We start from the raw sequence: 25,010 nt of genomic DNA, 5'->3' as shown, positions 1-25,010 counted from the left end.
GTCATTTTGTTTCTTTGTATATTCTTCGCAACCCAGCGTTCTGCACCTGTCATCAATTAAACCCATTTACCCTCGTTGGCCACATTAATTATATCGAATTAAAGTTGGTTTTAATGAACCACAATAAATAATAAGTCAACAGTGTCTCTAAAAGGAGCCAGAAAGCAGTGCTGCTTGTGTGGTCACATGGCCGCCCTTCCCGAGTCAGCCTTGGATGGACATTCCACAATCCTCTGGCGGGATCGGTCCATCCATACAACGGTTAAATTCCTTCCCAGCGGTGCATATTTTCTGAGGCCCCTTGATGCCATTCCAGAGGGCTGAGTGCAACTCCCCGATCCGACTGCACGTCACGTGGGCAGCCTTTCCCATTGTCAGCCCGCGTCCTCCGTCCAGGCGAGAAGCCTCAGCTTGGATGTCGAATTGTAAAAAATGTATATATAGACACGGCAGCGACTGCCTGATTAGCGTTGTCGGTGAGCCACATTCATTTGGACAATACGAGCTGCATCATTGAGGCATTTGTTTTAGTCTCCCGCTTCATTATATTGTATGAACATTATCTTCAAAAAGAAATATGTAAAAAAAAAATATTTTAATTATAATTTTAAAATATTTAGTTTTCCTCCGGCGTGTATAAACGCACAAAACGCAACACATCCAATCACTCGATCTGCAATGACTGCGTTCACGAGCTAATCCAGAATAGCTTAACCCAAATATGTACCCCCTTGGCCGTGTCCTGGCCGAAGTGAGGGTTCAATTCACGCAGGTGAATGCCGCAGTGCAATCTGCAATTTAAGGTTGCGGCCTGCAGTGGTGCAATCTGCAATTAACTGCTTGCAGTCTGCAACGGTGCAAAACCGCAATTACACCTGTGCCCCTTGGCGCGAGGTATTTATAGTTTGCGCAGGTGTGAGCTATTCCGCGTGTGCATGCAGGATCACAAACACACACATATAAATAGAGAGTGAGCGCTCGGAGCGGTCATCATTGCGTGCAGGGGATGATGGTACGTCCGTGTGCCTCTTTGGTGTTTGGTAAGGGACGTGTGCACGAAGCCGCGTATCGCATTTCGCTGCAAGCGTTGGCGATGTCGCCTCTGTGCATTAACAGCCGTTGTCACGGTTGGCTCACAATAAATGGGGATTGCAAGACATACCGCGCTAAAGCCCTTTCTTTCACATATCAACACATGTATGTACAGCCCTTTGTGAACCCGCTGCTGGATGAATGCCTCGCAATGCAGTGTCGGTGAGCATTGGACTGCCGAGGATGTCACTCGCGACTGATGTGAGCAGTGGCCAAGGCATCACACCTGGGTGGCCAAGGCATCACACCTGGGTGGCCAAGGCATCACACCTGGGTGGCCAAGGCATCACACCTGGGTGGCCAAGGCATCACACCTGGGTGGCCAAGGCATCACACCTGGGTGGCCAAGGCATCACACCTGGGTGGCCAAGGCATCACACCTGGGTGGCCAAGGCATCACACCTGGGTGGCCAAGGCATCACACCTGGGTGGCCAAGGCATCACACCTGAGTGGCCAAGGCATCACACCTGGGTGGCCAAGGCATCACACCTGGGTGGCCAAGGCATCACACCTGGGTGGCCAAGGCATCACACCTGGGTGGCCAAGGCATCACACCTGGGTGGCCAAGGCATCACACCTGGGTGGCCAAGGCATCACACCTGGGTGGCCAAGGCATCACACCTGGGTGGCCAAGGCATCACACCTGGGTGGCCAAGGCATCACACCTGGGTGGCCGGCTTCACAGCGCAACGAGGGCAGGCAAACGTTGAGTCTCGTCAGTGGTCAGGCCTCTCGTACAATTACTGCTGGGCTGCCTGATGTGACAAGGCAGAGTTCTATCCACACACTGGTGGAGCCAGTGGGGGGGGTAGGGTGGCACGTGCCCCCCCCCCTCCAATGATCCGATCGAAATTAGGGATTTCGATCGGATCATTGGGGTTTATTAGTAATATATCGGCATTTTGCGACCCCCACTGCCACTGTGTAGTATATTATTATGTGCCAGGGACTCTATGAGATGATAGGACAATAGTCTGAGTCCATAATTGGCAATAAGTAACGGCAAAGTGACTCACAGAATTGTGCACAGTTGCGTATACAGGACACGACTTCCCTGAAGGCAAACACCTTCAGCGAGCGCGATGCCGATCACACACAGTTCGAATTCGACCATCGATCGCCACACGTGTCGAATAAAAGGCAAGGAACAAGTCCTTACTTACTAACAACTCCTCTATCATTTTTCATTGCTGGAGGGGTTGCCACCCCCCCACCTGAAAATCCTGGCTCCGCCATTGCATCCACGAAACACTGCCGAGCCCGTTGGCTGATGGACCAAAATGTTATTAAATGGGGGAAACAACCCCATAGTCAATGTATTATTACCCACAATCCTTTGTTGCGTTTAGTTTGTTGTCCTTACCACCGGCACCTCCGATTAGCACGGCTGGCTACGTTACGGCGTGAAAGAAGAAGGCGAACGTGCATACTCCACCGTGAGAGCGTCTAATGATTTGGTGCAATCGGCTGTGTGCGTTGGTGTGTTGTCACTAATGCCGTGCCATTTATTGCTTGGCAGTAAGGGCAGTCGAAATTGATTTTCTTTTTCCTCCGGATTGCCCAAACATAATAAATCCCACCTCTGAATTTATCTCCCTGCAATTTACTCCCATTGTGGTGTCAGCTTGAAGTGTAACCGATACCACATCGTGACTATAAAAGACAAAAAGCAAGACAAACTGGTTTCTTTTTTAGACTCCCAGTCGTAAAAATGTTCCTATCCTTAGTGAACGTGTCTGCAACCAATGGGAGGCACCCACATTTTGCTGGTGACTCTGATCCAGGGGTGGCAATTGCACATTCCCATAGAGCAGGGGTGGGGAACCTTTTTTCTGCCAAGGGCCATTTGGATATTTATAACATCATTCGCGGGCCATACACAATTATCAACTTAAAAATGTGCCTGTTATATTTGGTCAAACATTTAATTAACTCACTCCGAATGTGATGGCTGGAACTGCTTCTCTTTGGTGAGGCGTGTGATGTTGGCTGCTACTCGCAACTGTTTTTCCAGGTTTGCTCCTAGATTTATTGAATTTCGAGTCCCGCCTGCGGTTGCCTTGGCAGGGCCACACCAAATGATTTCGCGGGGCCTTACACGGCCCGCGGGCCGGACGTTCCTCACCCCTCCCATAGAGGGTGAAAGTCTCTCCGTAGCAGGAACACTGTTGACATCTGTACGTGTACTGTATGTACGTTGAACTTCTTTCGCACCGTACGTAGGCCAACCTTGCTAATCGGGGGTGTCTGGGGGGCAGGGGGGTCACAACAAACTAAACACAAAAAGCGGTTCTCAGTAAATGTGGTGGTGATAGTGAATACAACAATGGGCAATGGGGGAGGGGGGGGGTAAGTAGAACAGTGGTGACCTAAACAACACTGGTCTTAAAAAAATATAGATTCTTCTCAAAGCCTAGAAGGCTTTTGAATTCGCGCCCCGCCTAATTTTAGCCACATTGCAAAACGTCGGTCGAGTGCAAGTGTAAGAGGAATGTATGAAATCGGCGAAGCCGAACCGTCGTAACAGCTGCAAAAAACACCTGGGAAACTAAACTATGTTTTGTATTTTACCAGGTAAGGCGCACTGAGTGAAACAGCTCTTTTTCAGAAGCGACCCTGGCTGTAACAAATGATAGCTCAACGAAGTGGCTTATCGTGTGGACATTGATAGCAGGCAAATCATCTACACGCATGTTTCTAAATGGGGAGGGGAAAACCGGAGGACCCGGAGAAAAATCCACGCAACCACGGGGAGAACGTGCAAACTCCAAATATACGACCTCCTGTATACCAGGCGAGGTAGTTAACACCTGAAGAAGGACGCTTGTGTTGCGCCCGAGACGTCGTGATTTAATTTAGTTGTTTTCTTTTATTAAATTTTTTACTTACGTGACTTTACCGAAAAAACCAAAGAGTATAATTAACATCTCGTCACCGTAGCTTATGAGCTCCACACTTGTGCAAGTCGTCCTACAGCCCCCAACCTAATGGGTAATACTTTCTTATTTGATCTATATATATATATCTCCACATTAAAAACATTACGTTTCTTTTAACACAACCCATCAGTGCCAGAGCCTTCTGGTAGCACGGAATTCCTGCAGCCACCGATTCAGTGCAAGCAAACTGAGGGCTGGTTTAGACATCGCGCTTAGTGTCTTGAAACAAGAATAGGCTTTGACCTTTCTGGCAACAATACTGGAGGTGTTAAGATTTTCAAAAAAACAAGACACCTATCGCAAGGCGTCATGTCTGCATTAACCACACATGCTCGTGGTAGAACATGCAAACACTGGTTTAAAGAAAGGGTCCCGTTGATACAGGGACTCCTGTACTTACGAACGAATTAGGTTCCAGAGGTTTGTTCGTAGTCGATATGCTACTCCTGTCGATTCCAAACATGTTGTACGGCATGTACACTAATCACGGGGAATTCGCTTTTAAAGTTGTATAATCTCCTGCAGATGTAGATGCCACTGGTTCTTCACGTTCTGCAGATGTAGATGCCACTGGTTCTTCACGTTCTGCAGATGTAGATGCCACTGGTTCTTCACGTTCTGCAGATGTAGATGCCACTGGTTCTTCACGTTCTGCAGATGTAGATGCCACTGGTTCTTCACGTTCTGCAGATGTAGATGCCACTGGTTCTTCACGTTCTGCAGATGTAGATGCCACTGGTTCTTCACGTTCTGCAGATGTAGATGCCACTGGTTCTTCACGTTCTGCAGATGTAGATGCCACTGGTTCTTCACGTTCTGCAGATGTAGATGCCACTGGTTCTTCACGTTCTGCAGATGTAGATGCCACTTTTTCTTCACGTTCTGCAGATGTAGATGCCACTGGTTTTTCACGTTCTGCAGATGTAGATGCCACTGGTTTTTCACATTCTGCAGATGTAGATGCCACTGGTTCTTCACGTTCTGCAGATGTAGATGCCACTGGTTCTTCATGTTCTGCAGATGTAGATGCCACTGGTTCTTCACGTTCTGCAGATGTAGATGCCACTGGTTCTTCACGTTCTGCAGATGTAGATGCCACTGGTTTTTCACGTTCTTCGGATGTAGATGACACTGGTTTTTCACGTTCTGCAGATGTAGATGCCACTGGTTCTTCACGTTCTGCAGATGTAGATGCCACTGGTTCTTCACGTTCTGCAGATGTAGATGCCACTGGTTCTTCACGTTCTGCAGATGTAGATGCCACTGATTCTTCACGTTCTTCAGATGTAGATGCCACTGGCTTTTCATGTTCTGCAGATGTAGATGCCACTGGTTCTTCGATGTAGATGCCACTGGTTCTTTACGTTCTGCAGATGTAGATGCCACTGGTTCTTCACGTTCTGCAGATGTAGATGCCACTGGTTCTTCACGTTCTGCAGATGTAGATGCCACTGGTTCTTCACGTTCTGCAGATGTAGATGCCACTGGTTTTTCACGTTCTGCAGATGTAGATGCCACTGGTTCTTCACGTTCTGCAGATGTAGATGCCACTGGTTCTTCACGTTCTGCAGATGTAGATGCCACTGGTTCTTCACGTTCTGCAGATGTAGATGCCACTGGTTCTTCACGTTCTGCAGATGTAGATGCCACTGGTTCTTCACGTTCTGCAGATGTAGATGCCACTGGCTTTTCATGTTCTGCAGATGTAGATGCCACTGGTTCTTCGATGTAGATGCCACTGGTTCTTTACGTTCTGCAGATGTAGATGCCACTGGTTCTTCATGTTCTGCAGATGTAGATGCCACTGGTTCTTCACGTTCTGCAGATGTAGATGCCACTGGTTCTTTACGTTCTGCAGATGTAGATGCCACTGGTTTTTCACGTTCTGCAGATGTAGATGCCACTGGTTCTTCACGTTCTGCAGATGTAGATGCCACTGGTTCTTCACGTTCTGCAGATGTAGATGCCACTGGTTCTTCACGTTCTGCAGATGTAGATGCCACTGGTTCTTCACATTCTGCAGATGTAGATGCCACTGGTTCTTCACGTTCTGCAGATGTAGATGCCACTGGTTTTTCACGTTCTGCAGATGTAAATGCCACTGGTTCTTCACGTTCTGCAGATGTAGATGCCACTGGTTCTTCACGTTCTGTAGATGTAGATGCCACTGGTTCTTCACGTTCTGCAGATGTAGATGCCACTGGTTCTTCACGTTCTGCAGATGTAGATGCCACTGGTTCTTCACGTTCTGCAGATGTAGATGCCACCACCGCCATCTATTGCACGGCAGTTGACCTTATGACTCTCGGTCCGGACAGGCAACTGGACATACGGACAGGTTTGTTCGTATCTCTGAAAGTTCGTAAGTCGAATGTTTGTAAGTAGAGTAGTCCCTGTATACAGTGTCTCGTCAGCAGAGTTGGTGAATTAAATGCTGGTGAACCGCAAGATGTTTACAGGCAATGACTGTTCTCTCTGTTAGATATGGGTCCTAGTTCAATGCTAATTGTGTAATACGTAACAGAAAATAATGATTATCATTGTGGAAAATATAAGCGCAAAAATTTTGAATATTTATTTATACTGGAGGAATTATTTTGAGCTAGAAAGCTTTTTTTCACCGATGTCCAGTAGGAGCGGGTCAGTACGTAACAACAACGAACAATAACAAAAAAGATGATAGCAGTGGAAAGTATAGGAAAGTTAATCAAATCACTAAAAAAATCCATATAAAACTAAACAATTAACTTACCAGGTCAAACCCACAGAGCGTTTAGCTTCTTTTTCAGACGCGACCTGCCCACAAATCATAGCTCAACGAAGTAGCAGCCAAATTCTGTCAAAAACGTAGAGCATACACCGCGTCATTATATCGGTCTAAAGACGTCACCGCTAGGCCATGTCCACCACCCCTTGTTTAAGCACTCCTCTCTACACCGTGAATGTTCCCCGTTGATAATTAGCAATGCGAATTGGGGGCGCCGCGGTGGCTAGGAGATGTCAACTACCTCGCCTGGTCTACAGGAGGTTGTGGGCTCGATTCCGACCCTGACGCCTGCTGCTGTATATTTGGAGGTTGTGTGTCTCTCATCATCATCATGGTGGCTAGGAGATGTTAACTACCTCGCCTGGTATACAGGAGGTTGTGGGCTCGATCCCGACGCTGACGCCTGCTGCTGTATATTTGGAGTTTGCGTGTCTCTCTCATCATCATCATCAAGGTGGCTAGGAGATGTTAACTACCTCGCCTGGTATACAGGAGGTCGTGGGCTCTATCCCGACGCTGACGCCTGCTGCTGTATATTAGGAGTTTGTGTGTCTCTCATCATCATCACGGTGGCTAGGAGATGTTAACTACCTCGCCTGGTATACAGGAGGTCGTGGGTTCGATCCCGACCCTGACGCCTGCTGCTGTATATTAGGATTTTGTGTGTCTCTCATCATCATCACGGTGGCTAGGAGATGTTAACTACCTCGCCTGGTATACAGGAGGTCGTGGGCTCGATCCCAACGCTGACGCCTGCTGCTGTATATTTGGAGTTTGCGTGTCTCCCTCATCATCATCACGGTGGCTAGGAGATGTTAACTACCTCGCCTGGTATACACGAGGTCGTAGGCTCGATCCCGACCTTGACGCCTGCTGCTGTATATTTGGAGTTTGCGTGTCTCTCTCATCATCATCATCACGGTGGCTAGGAGATGTTAACTACCTCGCCTGGTATACAGGAGGTCGTGGGCTCGATCCCGAGCCTGACGCCTGCTGCTGTATATTTGGAGTTTGCGTGTCTCTCTCATCATCATCATCATCACGGTGGCTAGGAGATGTTAACTACCTCGCCTGGTATACAGGAGGTCGTGAGCTCGATCCCAACGCTGACGCCTGCTACTGTATATTTGGAGTTTGCGTGTCTCTCTCATCATCATCATCACGGTGGCTAGGAGATGTTAACTACCTCGCCTGGTATACAGGAGGTCATGAGCTCGATCCAGACGCTGACGCCTGCTGCTGTATATTTGGAGTTTGCACGTTCTCCCCGTGGCCGCGTGGATTTTTATGTGGGTTCTCTGTTTTTTTCCTCCACATTTAGAAACACGCATTTAGAGCATTTGGGCTGCTGTAAATGTCCACGCGATGATAATCGCACTTCGTTGAGCTTTCAGTTATGGCCAGGGTCGCTTCTGAAAAAGAGCTGTATCGCTCAGTGGGCCTTAGTAAAATAAAAATAAAAATGTTTAGTTGAGTTTCGAATTCAGTTCGGCTGGCTTGAGCCTCCCAACTGATTCCCAAAAAACACGTGGGGGACCAAGACGGCTATGTAGGCTTAAACGTACGTCTCCGTAGGAGCGATGGATTAACGGCACAATCAGCTGCGATCAGCGAGGCCTGACGAACGCAGCCTCTCTTGCCCGTTGAGATTGGATAATCTTGAAATAAAGCCGCCTCATCCCATCACTTCTGCTGCTCCTGCAAGTATCATTCCCGTGTACGCGTGTTGAATTTCGTTCGCACCGTAAGTAGCCAAGCGCGCTAATCGGAGCTGCGGGGGAAGAACAATAAACTGAATGCAAAAAGCAGTCCTATAGACATCGGTTTTACATCTAGGTGATTTAAAAGTGCATAACTCCAGTGGCTACCTAATATTGGAAGGAAGAGCGTTCCAGATGGCCGCAGAAGCGCATCCGAAAGCGTGCGATGCGGCGACCGTCTTTGTTTGACGGCTAGACAAAGCTGCCGCTGCCGCTGCCGCTGCCGCTGCCGCTGCCGCTGCCGCTGCCGCTGCCGCTGCCGCTGCCGCTGCCGCTGCCGCTGCCGCTGCCGCTGCCGCTGCCGCTGCCGCTGCCGCTGCCGCTGCCGCTGCCGCTGCCGCTGCCGCTGCCGCTGCCGCTGCCGCTGCCGCTGCCGCTGCCGCTGCCGCTGCCGCTGCCGCTGCCGCTGCCGCTGCCGCTGCCGCTGCCGCTGCCGCTGCCGCTGCCGCTGCCGCTGCCGCTGCCGCTGCCGCTGCCGCTGCCGCTGCCGCTGCCGCTGCCGCTTGAGAAGAGCGGCGAGGTATTGCGGTTCACAATGTCTCCTCCTGCAGGAGCAGGGAGGTCGTCCTTGGGGCTGGAACAAGGTGCAGCCGTGCGAAATTGCCCCGGGAATTTTTAGTGCATCTTGGCACCCGAGCGAAAGTTAAATGAAAAGCAATTGTGCTCAATCGATTTTGAAACGCCGCATTGTTCGGTGTAAGATCACTCGAATAGACTTTCTTCGACATACGACGGTGATGTTATAGCCGTACCGCTTCATTCATGCAGGGGTTGGCCTCGATGAATCTCAAGATTGTTCTGGGCAGGAGCGTTCTGCTTGTGATGTTTGGCAAGTTCTTTTTTTGAGTAAATGTGCTACTCAAGTATCGTTTTATCGTGTTGTTATTTTTTTATTTTATTGAACAAGACGATTCATGTACACAACACAGAGAATGTGACAGGGAGTTGACACCAGCACAAACACATTACGGATTACAGTGCAACCTGTCTTAAACGTCATGTTTCAATAAACTGTTTAAATAAACTCTGCAACCCGCTGGTGTCTTCCTAAGCTCTGATACCCCAATAGAAGAAGGGGGGGGGGGGTATCGTGTTGCTATTTAACGCAACCATACTTTCCATTTAAAATAAGAAATATCACCACACGGCTAATGTTGACGATCGAAACCCCCAAAAATTATCATTCGTATGTCGTTCAAGAAAGTTTTGAGTGCAAAAAGATGTACGGGAATTTTTATTTTGGTGAAAAAGTGTTTTTTTGTTTGTTGTTGTGAGGACGCAAGATTAAAGAGCACTTACTGTGCCATTCTCATTTTACGTACAATTAATTGTAGCCAACAAACAAAACGTGGATTTAGTCACGCAATTTGAATTTTAATAACGGGGGTGTAAATAATTCAACACTCGTGATTAAATCCCCAGCGCCCATCTTGAAACCTGACCGATATTTCCTCGTGGCTTTCTCAAAGAGTTGGCTGCCAAAAGCAATTCAAGTGCCTGTAGAGTTTTAAATAATATTTGACATCGCACCATCTTACGACGGATGCACACTTCCCATTGGAGGCGTATGTTCAGTTTTTAAAATATTACATGTCTGTTTATTTACCTTGGGGAAGGGGGATGCGAAATGAAGACCCAGATATTTTTTCCCGTGCACGTGTATTCATATATGTATACACACACATATATTAATGTGCGTGCATGTGTGCTGCACTTAATGCATGTAAGTCCAGCTGAGATTATTAGTACTCGTGTATGTATGTTGAACTTCTTTCGCACTGTACGTAGCCAACCGCGCTAATCGGAGGTGTGGATGGAAGGACAACAAGCGTAACACAAAAAGCAGTTGTGAAAAAATGAGTTTTCAATCTTGATGATTTCAAAGTGCATAGCTCCAGTGGCTTCCTAACATCGAAAGGAAGAGCGTTCCAGACGGCCTCAGAAACGCGTTTGAAAGCGCGCCATGCAGCGACCGCCTTGGTTCGATGGCCAGCCATCATGACGACAAGTTGGGGCTCTCATTATCACACTGATCATGATTATTAGACGAATGATTTGGTCATATTGCTCAGGGGTTGGCAGTGGTGCACAAACGCAAAAAACCACAAACCTCGACACATTTGCTCAATAGCACTGTGGCCTTAAAAGTAAAACAGCAAATATATAATAGGCGATGGTTCGGGCAATTGCCCTTCTTCATAGGAAACATCGCCTATTGTAAAAAAAAATTCTATGAAGAAGGGCCATTGCCTGAAACGTCGTCTATTAGATATATTTTTTCCCCTTTGAAGGCCACAGTGTTATTGACGAAAGTGTTGAAACATCTTGCTTGTCGGGTTTTACTAGCTGGTTGTCATGTATGCTTCAATGCGTATACGTTGGTGTCAATAGCTGCGCCGGTCCACCGTCATATCCACGTTGGTGTGTGTTCAATCGGCTATTGTTTTAAATCTGCACACGTGTTCTCAAGTACGTTTGGCGGATGTTATCACCAAGTATGAGTAACAGCCCTGAGTCGTGGTGACGGAAACTCCAGCTTACTGTGGGAATCGTACCCACGAACCTCCGGCATACCGGGCGAGGGAGTTAACACCTCACCACATCGCAGGTCGCAATCGGGTACCCGATACCCGTACCCTACCCGATACCCGGCTACCCGGCTACCCGTACCCGGCCGGGTACGGGTACCCGTTTGCGACCCTGGTGCGGCCGGGTACGGGTACGGGTAGACCGTACGTCACTGACGAGTAACCGTTTGTCACTCATTTCCCAACGTCTTGTCTCTTCTCACAATTCAAGTTCCTAGAATCAACCCACCCGCGCCTGCAACATTGCTTCATCCCAGAGGTCGCAATCGGGTACCCGTACCCTACCCGATACCCGGCCGGGTATGGGTAGCCAGGTGTCGGGTATGGTATGGGTACCCGTTTACGACCCTGGTGCGGCCGGGTACGGGTAAGGAATCAAAACCCGTTTGCGACCTCTGCCACATCGGCACCCCCATGGGGCGGTTGCCTCGATTTCGAACCTGCGGTGCCACCGCCTCTCACTCGACAACAACGAACGCTCTGACGCCCCCCCGAAGCCGCGTGGCCACACTCCCCTGCTGCGCGTCTCCTTTAGCAGCTCGCGTTTTCTTCCGCGTCTTCCCACAGCGTCGAAGCGGCCCAGAGGGATCTGAAGAAGCTGCCGGCGATTCCAACGCAGGCTCTGAAGGAGCATCCCTCCCTCTGCTACTGGTGAGCGGTCAGAGAGCGCTCGCTCACGAAGCGTGAGTCTGCCGGTTTCACGCGTGGCCATTTTGGCCACCAATGTTATTCGCGATGAAAGGTGTTTGGGTTAGATCGCGTCTACCGTTGCCTGCGTTCGAATTAATATGGGGAGCGGTGGTTTAGCGGTTAGCGCGCCGCGCTACGTGACCGATGTTTGAGCTTCCCGCAGTGGCGAACTGACACGTCGCGTGTGCTCCATGCCCCCCTCCACCCTTGTGTTTCTACCAGCGAGGAGCGGGTTATTGAGAATTACCAGCGCCTTGTGGGCCTCACCCATGGACAAGCCATCGTCAAGTGAGTTTTACGCGCGTCAACCTGACCGACTTTTTATCCGTTGGCCTTCCCCGCAGTTTGATTGGATTTTAACGGCGCACTGCGAGTGCAATTATTATCGCTGCCATTGCACTCGCAGGAGATGTAGTGAACGGTGGTGATGGAGTGAACGTGTCCGCAACCAATGGCAAGCCACACACATTTTGCTGGTGACTCTGATCCAGTTGTGGAAGCTGCACATTTTCAGAGAGGGGAAAGTCTCTCTAGCACGAACATTGTTGGCATCTGTATGTACTGTATGTGTCTTATTGGTTCTTTCGGTAAAGTCACGGAGAAGGGAAATAATAAAATAAATAAAAAATAAAACATTATAAAATACAATTCTCACGACGTTTCGGCCACAATGCAAGCAGCCGTCCTCAGGTGAAGAACAGGGCTGTCGGAAAGACAGCGTCTGAAGTCACGAAAGCTTTAAATCGAAATACTATATGTGTGTTGAACGTCTTTCGCACCGTACGTAGCCAACCGTGACAATCGGAGGTGCGGCAGGAGAACAACAAACTAAACGCAAAAAACTGTTGCTCTAAGGAAATGAGATTTACATTTAGATTTAAAAGTGCATAGCTCAAGTGATTTCCTTTTTACATATTGCATTTTAGTTATTTTTAGTTTACATGTCAGCTTTGTGTGGCTTCGCAAGCTGCAAAAATGTTTACGTCCGAGACATTTCGTCGCGCGACGTGTGCAACATGCGGTGTGATTCTTGCGATGTCGCTTTGTTGTTTTGTTTAGTGTCGCACACGTTGGTAATGTAATGCCACAGAGAGAAGCGCGCGGGGCATTCTTTGATCAGTGCGTTGATACTCAACGTTCCTCTTGTGTCCTTGTGATCGCTCACTCAGAACCACTTTGCGAAATACCAAAAACCAAAATGCTCTTTTGCACACAGCAAATGCGCAGTGACTCCGAGATTGGGGTAAACCCAGAAGCACTTGCACGGTGTCACGTGATGCACACTTAGGTGGCGGGCTTTTTTTGGGTCGTGGAAATTCCCACGATAACGGGTAACATTTGGGTCGCTTTCAACTCCAGGGTGACGATTTCCGCATTCTTGTCGACTTTCAGAATAAGCGCAGTGCCGCGTTTCTGAAGAAGCAAAAAAATGTACTCGCACAAAACAAGAACCCACGGTTTTTTTCTGGAAAGGACCGGATGAACTGGACAGTGTTCGTTGCAGTCACCGCAGTGGCTCGTGCACTGTGCTAAGAAACCTAGGAACGTGAAGATATATGATTCCCGAGTGCTTGTGCCCACGGCTGCCTTCAGATTAAGGGCAGTGTGTGCACATGGAATCTTAAATTAAGCTGTTATCAGCCACACCTGGTTTGGCTTACCAACGCATTCCCTACTTGGCGCGCATGTGTGTGTGTGTGCTGTTGTGGGGAGCGGTAGTGTAGCGGTTAGCGCGCTGCGCTACGAACCCAGCGACCCGGGTTCGATTCCCGCTCATGGCCAACACCCAGTGACGATTACCTGAACCGGTCCTGGGCCTCCCCCCAGGTCGACTTAGCCTCAAATGAGTACCTAGTGCGGTGTGTAAACATCGCCACTGGGGAGACAAAGGCGGTTGGGCGTGGTGCTGGCTACCCACCCCCTCGTGTACTGGTGCGGCCTTCATAGGTGCTCGCTAACAGCACTTGCCCCTACAGTCGGTTAAGGCTATACGGGGGATCTTTATCTTTGTCTTTGTGTGCTGTTGCCCTTCTGTATTGCAAGCAAACACAGACTGCTGCACAAAAAACGTTGGGCTTATCCACCGGCACCTGACACTTGGCTCAGGGTTTCACATCTCAGAGATTGTGAGTGGCGGCAGGACGTGCGGCGTTGACGTGTTTGTTGGTCTTCGTCGCAAGCGTCGAGGGATAGAAGAAACTTCACTCACGAATTCTGTCTGTGTTCCTTGCCACTGCAAAGAGCGTTTGAATTGCACTGGGTGGTCCAGACGTCTTGTCACCATCCAATTGATTGACCCCTGTAATAGAGGTTTTGGGTTAGGTCGCATAAATGTGTCCTTAAACCCGCCGCCACCCGACAAAGACGATAAGTAAGGTTTGTCACGATTTAAAGCGTTCGTGACTGCAGGGATTCATATTCTTGGTTCTTTCGGTAAAGTCACGTAGAAGGGAAATAATAAAAATAAAACATAATAAAATTCTCACGACGTTTTGGCCACAACGCAAGCAGCCGTCCTCAGGTGAAGAACAGAGCTGTCGGAAAGACAGCGTCCTAATGAACACTGCTAAGCTTGGCAACGTTTTTAACCTGAGGACGGCTGCTTGTGTTGTGGCCGAAACGTCGTGAGAATTTTATTATGTTTTCTTTTTGTTATTTTATTATTTCCCTTCTACGTGACTTTACAGAAAGAACCAATAATAAGGTTTGTCACGTAAACAGAACATGCCAATTCGTTACCGGTACAGCACAACGGTGTGTTGGAGAGTAAACCCACAACATTTACAATTCAAGTACGACGTTTCGCCAGTAATTACAACGAGCATCATCAGGCGACAGCCTGAGTTGTGGAGAAATCCTCCTGTTTCTCTCTTAAAAAGAGGGTTAAATGAACCTCATGGTGGTACCCCGGGGTACCATAGTACCCCGGCTCTCGCACAATGTCCGTGATGCAGTCATTTTTAGTCATTCGACTCATCTAGTCAATCAAAGTATAATTTTTCGATAACGGATGTTTGGCGTTTCGACATCGGAGTAGCACTGATTGCGGATTGATTGGTACCCCAGTCGCGGAGTTAAGTACACCCCTTTGTGATAATAGTGTCCCAGAAATAAAATATTTAATTGCCTCGGATATTTTGTATTATTTGGTACCCCGGTGTACCGCCATGAGGATCAAATGTGATGTCGTCACTTGCGTTGGGTGGTGGCGGGTTTTACGGAACATTTACAGTTACGCGATCGAACCCACAAACTTCTTATGGAAAACATTGGTCGCGAAAGCCTACGTGTTAAATTGATTGACCCCTATTTCCCCCCTCCCCCGTGCATATTTATTTCTGTTTTAAATATTCCTTACTTACAAAAAATATTACGTTTTGGAGAATTAAATGGCGGGGGGGGGGGGTGTTTTAAGACATCTGGACCAGCCTGTATATGAATACTTAAACAAGTATAAGATTGATTTAACACGTTGGCTTTCGTGACCAATATTATCCATAATAAAGGTGTTTCGGGTTAGATTGCGTAAATATAAATGTGTCGTTAAACGCGCGACCAAATGTTGTGGGTTTACTCCCTAGCGCACCGGTGTGCTGAATTAGTAACGAATTGACACCTTACGACTTGCCTATGGCGGATGGTGGCCGGTTTAACGAGAAGAAGAAGACATTACCCATACATTTATTTTATTTTTTATTTCTACCTACGTGACTTTACCGAAAGAACCAAAGTAACAATATTATTTGTTTTGTCATAAGAGACCATCTTTGGGTGTTAGGCCTGTTAAATTTTCGAGCTCTATTCCTCAAAAATGATCTCTGTTCAGGTAATTGGAATGCTTCGCGCATAAAGTTAGTATGCCAGGATTATTTCCACGGGGTTTTGTCAATGTAAATAACTTCAAAAACTAAAAAGACACAGGATGCCAATTAAGGAGGAAAAGAATTAGATAAAGAACAGAAAATCTAATTAGGGGAGTAACATTGATGACCTCATCACGAAGGGGACATGATGATGACAGTCTGAGACAAAAGGTCGCTGAGGTTTATTGCTTGCGGGCCAGATTACACAGAGCAGTGCAGAGCGCGGCTCAAAGACTTCTTCTTCTGCAAAGGCGCAAAAAGTCATTCGCCATCCATTTCGGAGGGCTGATGAAAATTAATTGGCGCAAGCGAGCACGCTTTCGGCGGCTGTACAATCGTCGCAGCTTGCGAAATTCACATTGAAACATTTAAATTCACATTGAAACTCACACTGAAATTCACATTGAAATTCACACTGAAATTCACATTTAAATTTACATTGAAATTCACATTGAAGCTCACACTGAAATTCACATTGAAACACATTTAAATTCACATTGAAACTCACACTGAAATTCACATTGAAATTCACATTGAAACTCACACTACAATTCACATTGAAATTCACATTGAAACACATTTAAATTCACATTGAAATTCACGTTGAAACATATTTAAATTCACATTGAAATTCACATTTAAACTCACACTGAAATTCACATTGAAACTCATGTAAATTCACATTGAAACTCGCACTGAAAATCACATTTAAATTCACATTGAAACACATTAAAATTCACATTGAAATTCACACTGAAATTCACGTTGAAATTCACATCGAAACACATTTAAATTCACATTCAAACTCACACTGAAATTTACATTGAAACACATTTAAATTCACATTGAAACTCACACTGAAATTCAAATACGAAATTAACATTGAAACACGTTTTCGCAAGCTTGCTTCGGTAATACGTGTCTGCTGGACATCCGTGAAGAAGAGCTTTTTGCTCATCAGATTCCTCCAGTGTGAATACAAATTTTGATTCTGAAATGAAGATTCTGATGCCAAAGCAATTTGCTACAGTTCGAGCTATCGATACTGCTCCCAATCAAAGCGAGCGGTGAGTCCCATCTATTGATACCGCTCACGATCAAAGCCAGCCGTGAAAAACTGGAGGACCCGGAGAAAAAATCCACGCAACCACGGGTAGAACATGCAAACTCCAAATATATAGGCGTCAGGTTCGGGATCGAACCCCCGACCTCCTGTATATCAGGCAAGGAAGATAACATCAGGAGCGGTATCGTTAAACCAAGGCCGTAATTATAATATATATTTGGGGGGGCATATCCCCCCCCAATATTCAAATATGCTCAAAATGTCCCCCCCAATATATTGCTATGAAAAAAAAATTTGCTATGCTATGTAAATAAAAACAAAAATTTGCTAAACCTTGGCCACAATATTTGGACTCGTCTTCATATAAATCAATGCATAGATTTGTGTTGATATGATTGTGGTTATGGTTGTACTTTATTAATCCCTCATCTCTGCCATTACATACAATGAAACAAGAAATGGTAAAAAAAGTATAAACAGAAATATAATACAATACACTAGTAGACATTATTGTAAAAAATATATGTGTTAGTGCATTTTTTAATATTTTAAGCAGGAAATTAGTTTTCAAATGTAGATATTTTTCTGGGTTGGGACCCCCAGACACCCTAGAAGATTTGGCCCCCCCCAATGTTGACTCCATGGCTACAGCCTTGCTTCAAACTGATTTGGACCAGCTGCCAGTCCTTGCACATGCGATGCCTTCTTGGGCTTCCGCTGGTTCGACTTCGTCATAAATGTCACCGTTGTATCTGCGACCGGTCTCCTCGCAGTCGAGACCTGAGTTCAAGGGGTAGATGGCTCTGGTGTCACTTTATGGTTCACGGCGCCCTGTCTCGATGCGCAAACTCCTGCAGCAAAATTTCGCACTTCGTTTGGTGGTCGACGTTCGGAGTGGACCGCGACTCTCGAAGGAAGAGCGCCGCGTACCCATGGTCACACCCCCCCCCACCCCCCCTCGTGATCCGTGGCTCGAACAAATCACTCGAGACACGCCGGTGCATGGCAGCAAAGAGCGGGCCGATGCGAACGCTGTCCGCAAGAGTTCACGCGTTTGGCGCAACGGTCCTTCGCCGAGACCGTGCGCGATGAGTGAATGTGGGGAGCGCCGCCTGCCCCGCCGGCGGTGGTGGTGGTGGTGGCGGTGGCGGTGGCGGCGGCGGCGGCGGCGATGGTTGTGGCGGTGGCGGTGGCGGCGGCGGCGGCGGCGGCAGCGGCGGCGGTGGCGGTGGTGGTTGTGGTGGTGGTTGTGGTGGTGGTGGCGGTGGTGGTGGTGGTGACCAGCAGAGCGGCAGCCCGGTCCTCCCGCGGTCCCTGTTGGAGACCGTGCGCGCGAAACAGACCCCATCGAGCGAGCCGAACGGAATGTGCCAAACGTGCCCAGTGTTTCTTGGACAACCTCGCGCAACACCAGCCTGTCAACAGATTGGAATGGCCCGTTGTGCCGCATTGTCTCTACTGCCGTGCGCGTGCGTGCGCGTGTGTGTGTGTGTGGCTGTTCGTGAGGTGCTTTGCCCACAGCACTTGCCCCAACAGTCTGTTAAGACTACACGGGGGATCTTTGTCCGTGTATTTGTCTGTCCGGCTGTAATGTCAGATCTTGCAAGCACAGCATGTTATACTTTCACAAAAAATAAAAGATTTCTTTTCTTTTTTATCTTCGCTAATGATATTCTCTGATTTGTATCTGTTGGCTGCAGTTATATGAGCATTATCGAAGCTCTTCCAACCTACGGAATTCACTACTACAATGTAAAAGTGAGTCACTTTGTTATTTCAGTCGTTCAAATGTCATGTGTTTAGTCTCATCGGCACACATCCGCAGTGGCTAAATGTTATCTCCCTCGCCTGGTATGCAGAAGGTCGTGGGTTCAATCCCGAACCTGACACCTGTATATTTGGAGTTTGCATGTCTCTCCCAGTGGTCGCATGGATTTTTTTCTCCGGGTCCTCCGGTTTTTCCCTCCACATTTGAAATCGACATCACACGTTTAGAGTATTTGGATGCTATAAATGTCCACGTGGTGATAAGCCACTTCGTTAAGCTACCATTTGTGGCCAGGGCGCTTCCGAAGAAGAGCGATATAGTTTGGTGGGCCTTACCTGGTGTGGTGTGTAAACATTACCACTGGGGAGACAATGGGTGTGGTGTTGGCCACCCATGCACCTTGTGTAACATGCTGGCTTTAATAGGTGCTCGCTAACAGCACTTGCCCCAATAGTCGGTTAAAGCTATATGGGGCGATCTTTTATCCTTGTGCATGAATCTGCTGTGTAGGACAAGCAGGGAATCCCATGGTGGCTCGGTCTGAGTTGGAAAGGCATCTTTCAATACGACTACCAAGACAGAGTTCAGCCAAGAAAGGTACAATCCGCCCATTCATTCTTTCTTTCAAATCAGAAAGGGGTGTGTGTGTGTGTGTGTTACATTAGTGTAGCGGTTAGCGCGCTGCGCTATGAACCCGGCGACAGGGGTTCGATTCCCGCTCACGGCCAACACCAGTGACGATTATCTGAACCGGTCCCGGGTCTCCCCTTGGTCGACTCAGCCTCAAATGAGTACCTGGTGCTGTGTGTAAACATTGCCACTGGGGAGACAAAGGCGGTCGGGCGTGGTGCTGGCCACCCACCCCTCGTGTACCGTTGCGGCCTTCATAGGTGCTCGCTAACAGCACTTGCCCCTACAGTCTGTTAAGGCTATATGGGGGATCTTTATCTTTGTTACATTACATGTTGAGAATGTAACATTTGAAAAGTGACCAGTCTGAATGACCTGAGGGTGCAGCCCTGCATTCATTACTTATTTGACCCACTTTTGATGGGACGACGGGCTGAGTTGATATCCGCCCGGGGGGACGTGAACTTCGTGACCTTGCGATGGCGGGGGCGCTTGCTCTAACCCAGAGGTCGGCAACCTGCGGGCTCCGGGGCCGCGTGCGGTGGCTCTTTTAAGGAGCGCTTCGTGACATTTATTTATTGAGGACCACCATTTGGTATTCACGTTGCATTGCGGCTTTTGAAATGTTGAGGTTTTTTTTAATACCGAATACGAAAAAAGTGTCTCTTCTTATCGTGGTTGTCTACTCTCTGCTCTAACCACACAGCGTGAGCCGGCTGCTTTGGAAGGGGTTCATTTGATTGAGGGTTTATTTGATTCAGGCGAGGGGGGGAGAAGCACAATTGCCCATGCTGGGAATGTGTGAGGAAGAAGCCCCCCACCATCTGAATTTCTGATGTGGAGCGACCCGTGGTGGCTAGGAGATGTTAACTACCTCGCCTGGTATACAGGAGGTCGTGGATTCGATCTCGACCCTGATGCCTGCTGTACATTAGGGAGTCTGCGTGTCTCTCACTCCCCCCGTGGTAGCGTGGATTTTTCGACGGGTCCTCCAGTTTTTCCCTCGACATTTAGAGTCAACAACATACCTTTCGAGTATTTGGCTTCTATGTATTGCCACTTGATGATAAGCCCACTTCGTTGAGCTATCATTTGTGATAGCCAGGTCACTTCTGAAAAGGAGCTCCATAGCTCAGTGAGCCTCTCCTGGCAAAATAAAAAAAACAGTTCAACAGTTTTATCTTGCTAAACAAGTCGAGTGCCATTCACTCTTTTTTTTTTTACGATCAGTGGAAACAAAAAGATGCTCGGTGTAGTTGGCACTTTGCTTCGTTCATCGTTTCGTAATTTTTTTTTTATAAATAATATCTTTGCTTTATGTAAACCCCCACCTCTCGCTCACTCTCTCGCTCACTCTCTCCCTCACTCTCTCTCTCATTCACTCTCTCTCATTCACTTTCTTATTCCCGAACTAAATGTGTCCGTTGTTCATGCCGCTTCTCCAATGGTCACGTGCAATGCGCCGACAGCGCGTTGTCCGACCTGTAATCTTTTCCACCACGAGTTGAGTTTTTTTCGCCATCGCAATTGCAATTTAGCAAGATCCTCTGAACGAGCAATCACGGCGCATTCACCGTTAAGAATGGAGGTGGGTGGAGTAATGGCTGAGACGAGACTAAATATAGCCAACTTACCCCCCCCCCCCCCCCCGATTATACACAACTGTATCCCAAGACATAATCATCCTAACGAGGCCGCTGCACATTGTCTTGAAGTGGGTCGGTCAAGTTCTGTGTTTTCGTTTGGCTGCGGTAGCGCCACGTGTGCCAGTGTTGGTGACAAATTGCCTCGCGTCAGAGATGAGTGCGTTCGCCGCAGGCGACGCCAATTAGGAACTGTTTCTCGACCAGCCGCACGTTGATTAACCACGCTCGGCTACGTACGGTGCGAAAAAAGTTCGGCAACATGCGTACGTCAAGAGTTGTTGGACGGCGCACGTCTCCCACCGGCATTCCTGAGCTCGTGGTGGAAATTCCACGTTCTTGTGGCAGGGGGTCGATCTCTTAACAAGACAACGGTCGTCACCAACGTGATTAAATTGCTTCGGAGGGCAGTTAAAAATGACGTGATTAACCCTTTCCCGTTCTGAGACGTCTGCAAGTTGCAGGGTGGGTGAATCGCGGGACGTGCGAGCGGTTCAGCGTTGATTTGTTTTTAGGGACATTGTTACTCACCGCAGAGAACCGTAGCGACACAACCACCGCAACGCTACGATGGCTGGTGCCAAAACTGTGCCACCACACGACCTCCCACGTGGCCTTGCGGGCGCCTCAGTGCATCTTCAGGTCGGAAGACGTCAAGTTGTTTTATTATGACGTACGTGTAACGTCGTCGGAACGGGAAAGGGTTAATGATCTATAATTTGACATTGATACGAACACACTTTTGAGAACCGGTGTAAAACAAACCACGCGTGTCCTTGACTATATTCGACAGGTTTGCTAGAGGCGTGAAGTCATATTGTTTACGTCACACGATTGAAACAATTCACCGCTCCCCCCCCACCGAGCGATTGAATTAATTGTGATGATGCAATCGCACCCGCGTTGGCCACAGAGGTCACTGGAACGCTTACATATAAATAAGAGACAAAGTTCCCCCGGATAGCCTTTGACAGACTGCTGAGGCAAGTGCTGTTGGCGAGGAACACCTGTGAAGGCCGACACGGCACACGAGATGGTGAGTGGGCAACACCACGCCCGGCCGCCTTTTTCTTTCTTGTGGCGATGTTGACACACCGCACCAGGTACTCATTTGAGGCTGAGTCGACCTAGGGGAGGGCCAGGACCGGTTGAAATATTCGTCACTGGTAGTGGCCGCGAGCTGAAACAGTGTACATGGTGGTGGTGGTGGTGGGAGTGATGGTGATGATGATGCAGGGAGCGGTAGTGTAGCGTTTAGCGCGCAGTACTGCAAGCCCCGCAACCCCAGTTCAATTCCCGCTCATGGCCAACATCCGTGACGAATATCTGGGCCAGTCCCGGAGCTCTCCTAGGTTGACTCGGCCTCAAATGAGTGCGATGTGCAAGCAACGCCACTGGGGGAGACAAAGATGGCCGGGCATGATGATGTCCACACCACTGTTGTCGTGTGTTGTTCCGGCCTTCATAGGTGCTACTCGCTAACAGCACTTGCCCCAACAGTCTGTTAAGGCTATACGGGGGGGTCTTGTGTGTTTTGGTGGCGGTGTGCAACAACGTGTGAATAGCGCTTAGGGTTTATATCAGACGTCCTTAAGGAGGGCACTTGAATATCGCTTCCGTATCCTTAAGATAAAGTGTCTTCGGGTAAGGACGCGCACACGGTCTGCGATGGCAAATTACGTGGGGCGCGCGCGCGCGCGTGACGTTGGCGTCAAATTTCGAGTGAGAAAATAAAGCCCCGAGAGATGAGATGTATTTTATTTATTATTAAACCAAAACCGTCGACTCTGCGGATGCTGGGTATGCTGCAGTGCTGCATTTGTCAAACGAGTACGATGTCGTCCATACTGGATGTCCTGGCCAAAATTACACTTGAGATCATTATGGGGGGAAAAAATCTCTGCTCTGGCCAAACTCGGCCTAGACGGCTAATCCTCAAGAATAAGTGGGCTCCTATATCTGAAAGCATAAACATCGATTATAAGGGGGGGCGCAAGCCACATTGGTAGGGTGGTAGCATTGCTCTCTCAGAGGGGGGTAAAATATCAAAGTGCCCTAGCTCTTAGCAGGCTGCGCATTTAATGCAGGCTAATGTCACGTTGACTTTCATCTCGTTCAAAGTCAAGCCCCAGTGATTTCCTGCTTCAAATAAGCATTGACGCAGCGTTCGTCTATTTCTCGTATGCAGCGCGGAGCCAGGCGGTGGAAATTCCATTGTCATATGGCAGGGGCAAGTCTGTCCACGGGAACAGCTTCCCTTCAAAAGCGGTACTTATTTTAGCAACTCCAGAGGAATGATGGGCTGAGTCAACGCCGCTCGCTCCCCCCTGCCGAGTCATCATTTGACACCAAATTCCAAATCGATCAGAATATTTATTTTTATTTGTGGAGGAATCCGATGAGCTATGAAGCTCTTTTTCGTAGATGTCCCGTAGGGGCGGCTCAGAACGTTACGACAACAAACGGTTTCAAAAAAACAATGGGAGTGCAAAGTATAAGAAACGTAAGCAAATCACACGAAAAAATATGTTTATCTTACAAGGTAGGGGACCCACTGAGCTGTTAGCTTATTTTTTAGAAGCGACCTGGCCACAAATGACAGCTCAACGAAGTGGCTCATCACGTGGAAATGTATAGCAGCCAAACAATCTAAACGCATGTTTCTAATTCTTAGGTTTTTTCGGTAAAATCACGTAGGTAAAAAATTAAAATTAATTAAAGTAAAATAAAAATAATGTTACTTTTATTTTACTTTAATGAATTTAAATTTTTTACCAACGTGACTTTACCGAAAAAACCTAAGAATATTAATCCTTGCAGTCACGAAAGCTTCAAATCTAGCATGTTTCTAAGTGCGCGCGCACCTCCAGTTAGCTGGGTAATATGTGAACAAGCCCTTCACCTGCGAGTTAAAACGTGCTACATCTTGTTGTTGTGCTGAATATGCCATTTGAGAGATTGCTTCAGACAAAAACCCTCGGTGAACTCTGCAAGAGTAGGTCACAATATCAGGTGACTCCCCCCCCCCCCCCCCTTTCAATTTGCCGCAAATTGTAATGGAGTCGTAATATTCCACCGGGAGAAAGGACGCTTGCCCTGAAGGATCAGCCTCGGGCTGGGACCGAGGTGTCCAGCCTAATTATTCTTTATCGGAAGCGACAGGGCACGCTCAAACGTAATGTGCTCGTGTGTGACAAAAGATAATTAAAACGTCACGGTGCCCCCTACAGCCTCACCATTTCTGTCTCGCCTCACCTCAGAGCATTATTAATCATATGAACACATTCCTATAGCTTTTAGGTATTCCGACAAACTGTTGGCGCACTGCGGTGGCGAAATGTTCACTTCCTCACCTGGTATGCAAGAGATCGTGGGTTCGACCCTGACGCTGACGCCTGTATATTTGGAGTCTGCATGTTTTCCAGGTCCTCCGTTTTTTTCCTCCACATTTAGAATCAACACGCCTTCAGAGTATTTGACTGCTATTAATTTCCACACGTTGAGCGACTTCGTTGAGCTATCATTTGTGAGGGCCAATTCGCTTCTAAAACAGAGCTGTATGGCTCAGTAACTTGTAAAATAAAAATTGTTTCGTTTTAGATTCTTATTCGCACTTGATCAGAAAGTCCTCCTCATGAGTTTTCGGGCAAATGTGCAATGGCCTGTAAATATGATAAATATCAGTGCCGCTAACCTGGTTTGGTGTGCTTGATAGCTTTAAGCTTCACATCCCCTGAATGTGTTACTTTGCGATTTGCATCTGCACCGTGTTGTGATGAATGGAAGAAGCATTTGCCACGCACGCTCGTGTAATATTTCTCAGGCTTCTGCCATGCGGGTCGTGTCATTTTATTTTCGTTGGCGCACATTCCACATCGCCGTTGCGGCCACCTAGCCAATCCATCATCCGTGCCGAGTTGTACATATTTTAGGAGCACTCTGTATTCATTTGTCTTTTGGACCCCCACAGGGTATTTCCACTGCCTCTTCATAATACCTTGATGCTAAGGCAGTCCCTCATTTGGATATAAAACCCGGTGACGTCTAATTAAACCGTCTGGATGGATGGGTAGACGATTTATCGCATCAAGCAAATTATTTGGTGACTGGAAAGCCGCCGTTGGCAGTGCTGCACACAAGCACAATTAACAAGATAGCCCATCGAAGTGGCTTATCATGTGGAAATTTATAGCAAGCAAAATA

The 25,010-nt window shown here is 47.9% G+C and overlaps 1 protein-coding gene across 1 annotated transcript in view; it reads left to right on the top strand.

Moving 5' to 3' along the window:
• Positions 1-25,010, top strand: part of LOC144947155 (FERM domain-containing protein 4A-like) — a 289,753-nt gene that overhangs the window by 183,030 nt on the left and 81,713 nt on the right. The window contains exons 8-11 of the mRNA XM_078876349.1: positions 11,715-11,798; positions 12,060-12,125; positions 18,467-18,524; positions 19,045-19,131. Coding sequence (XP_078732475.1) covers positions 11,715-11,798; positions 12,060-12,125; positions 18,467-18,524; positions 19,045-19,131 — 295 coding nt within the window. The remainder of the gene's footprint in view (positions 1-11,714; positions 11,799-12,059; positions 12,126-18,466; positions 18,525-19,044; positions 19,132-25,010) is intronic.

The sequence above is a fragment of the Lampetra fluviatilis genome, chromosome 44 (genome assembly GCF_964198595.1).
Source record: "Lampetra fluviatilis chromosome 44, kcLamFluv1.1, whole genome shotgun sequence".
Taxonomy (NCBI): domain Eukaryota; kingdom Metazoa; phylum Chordata; class Hyperoartia; order Petromyzontiformes; family Petromyzontidae; genus Lampetra; species Lampetra fluviatilis.
The sequence above is the reverse complement of the archived record's forward strand: the minus strand, read 5'-3'. Positions and strand labels throughout refer to the sequence as shown.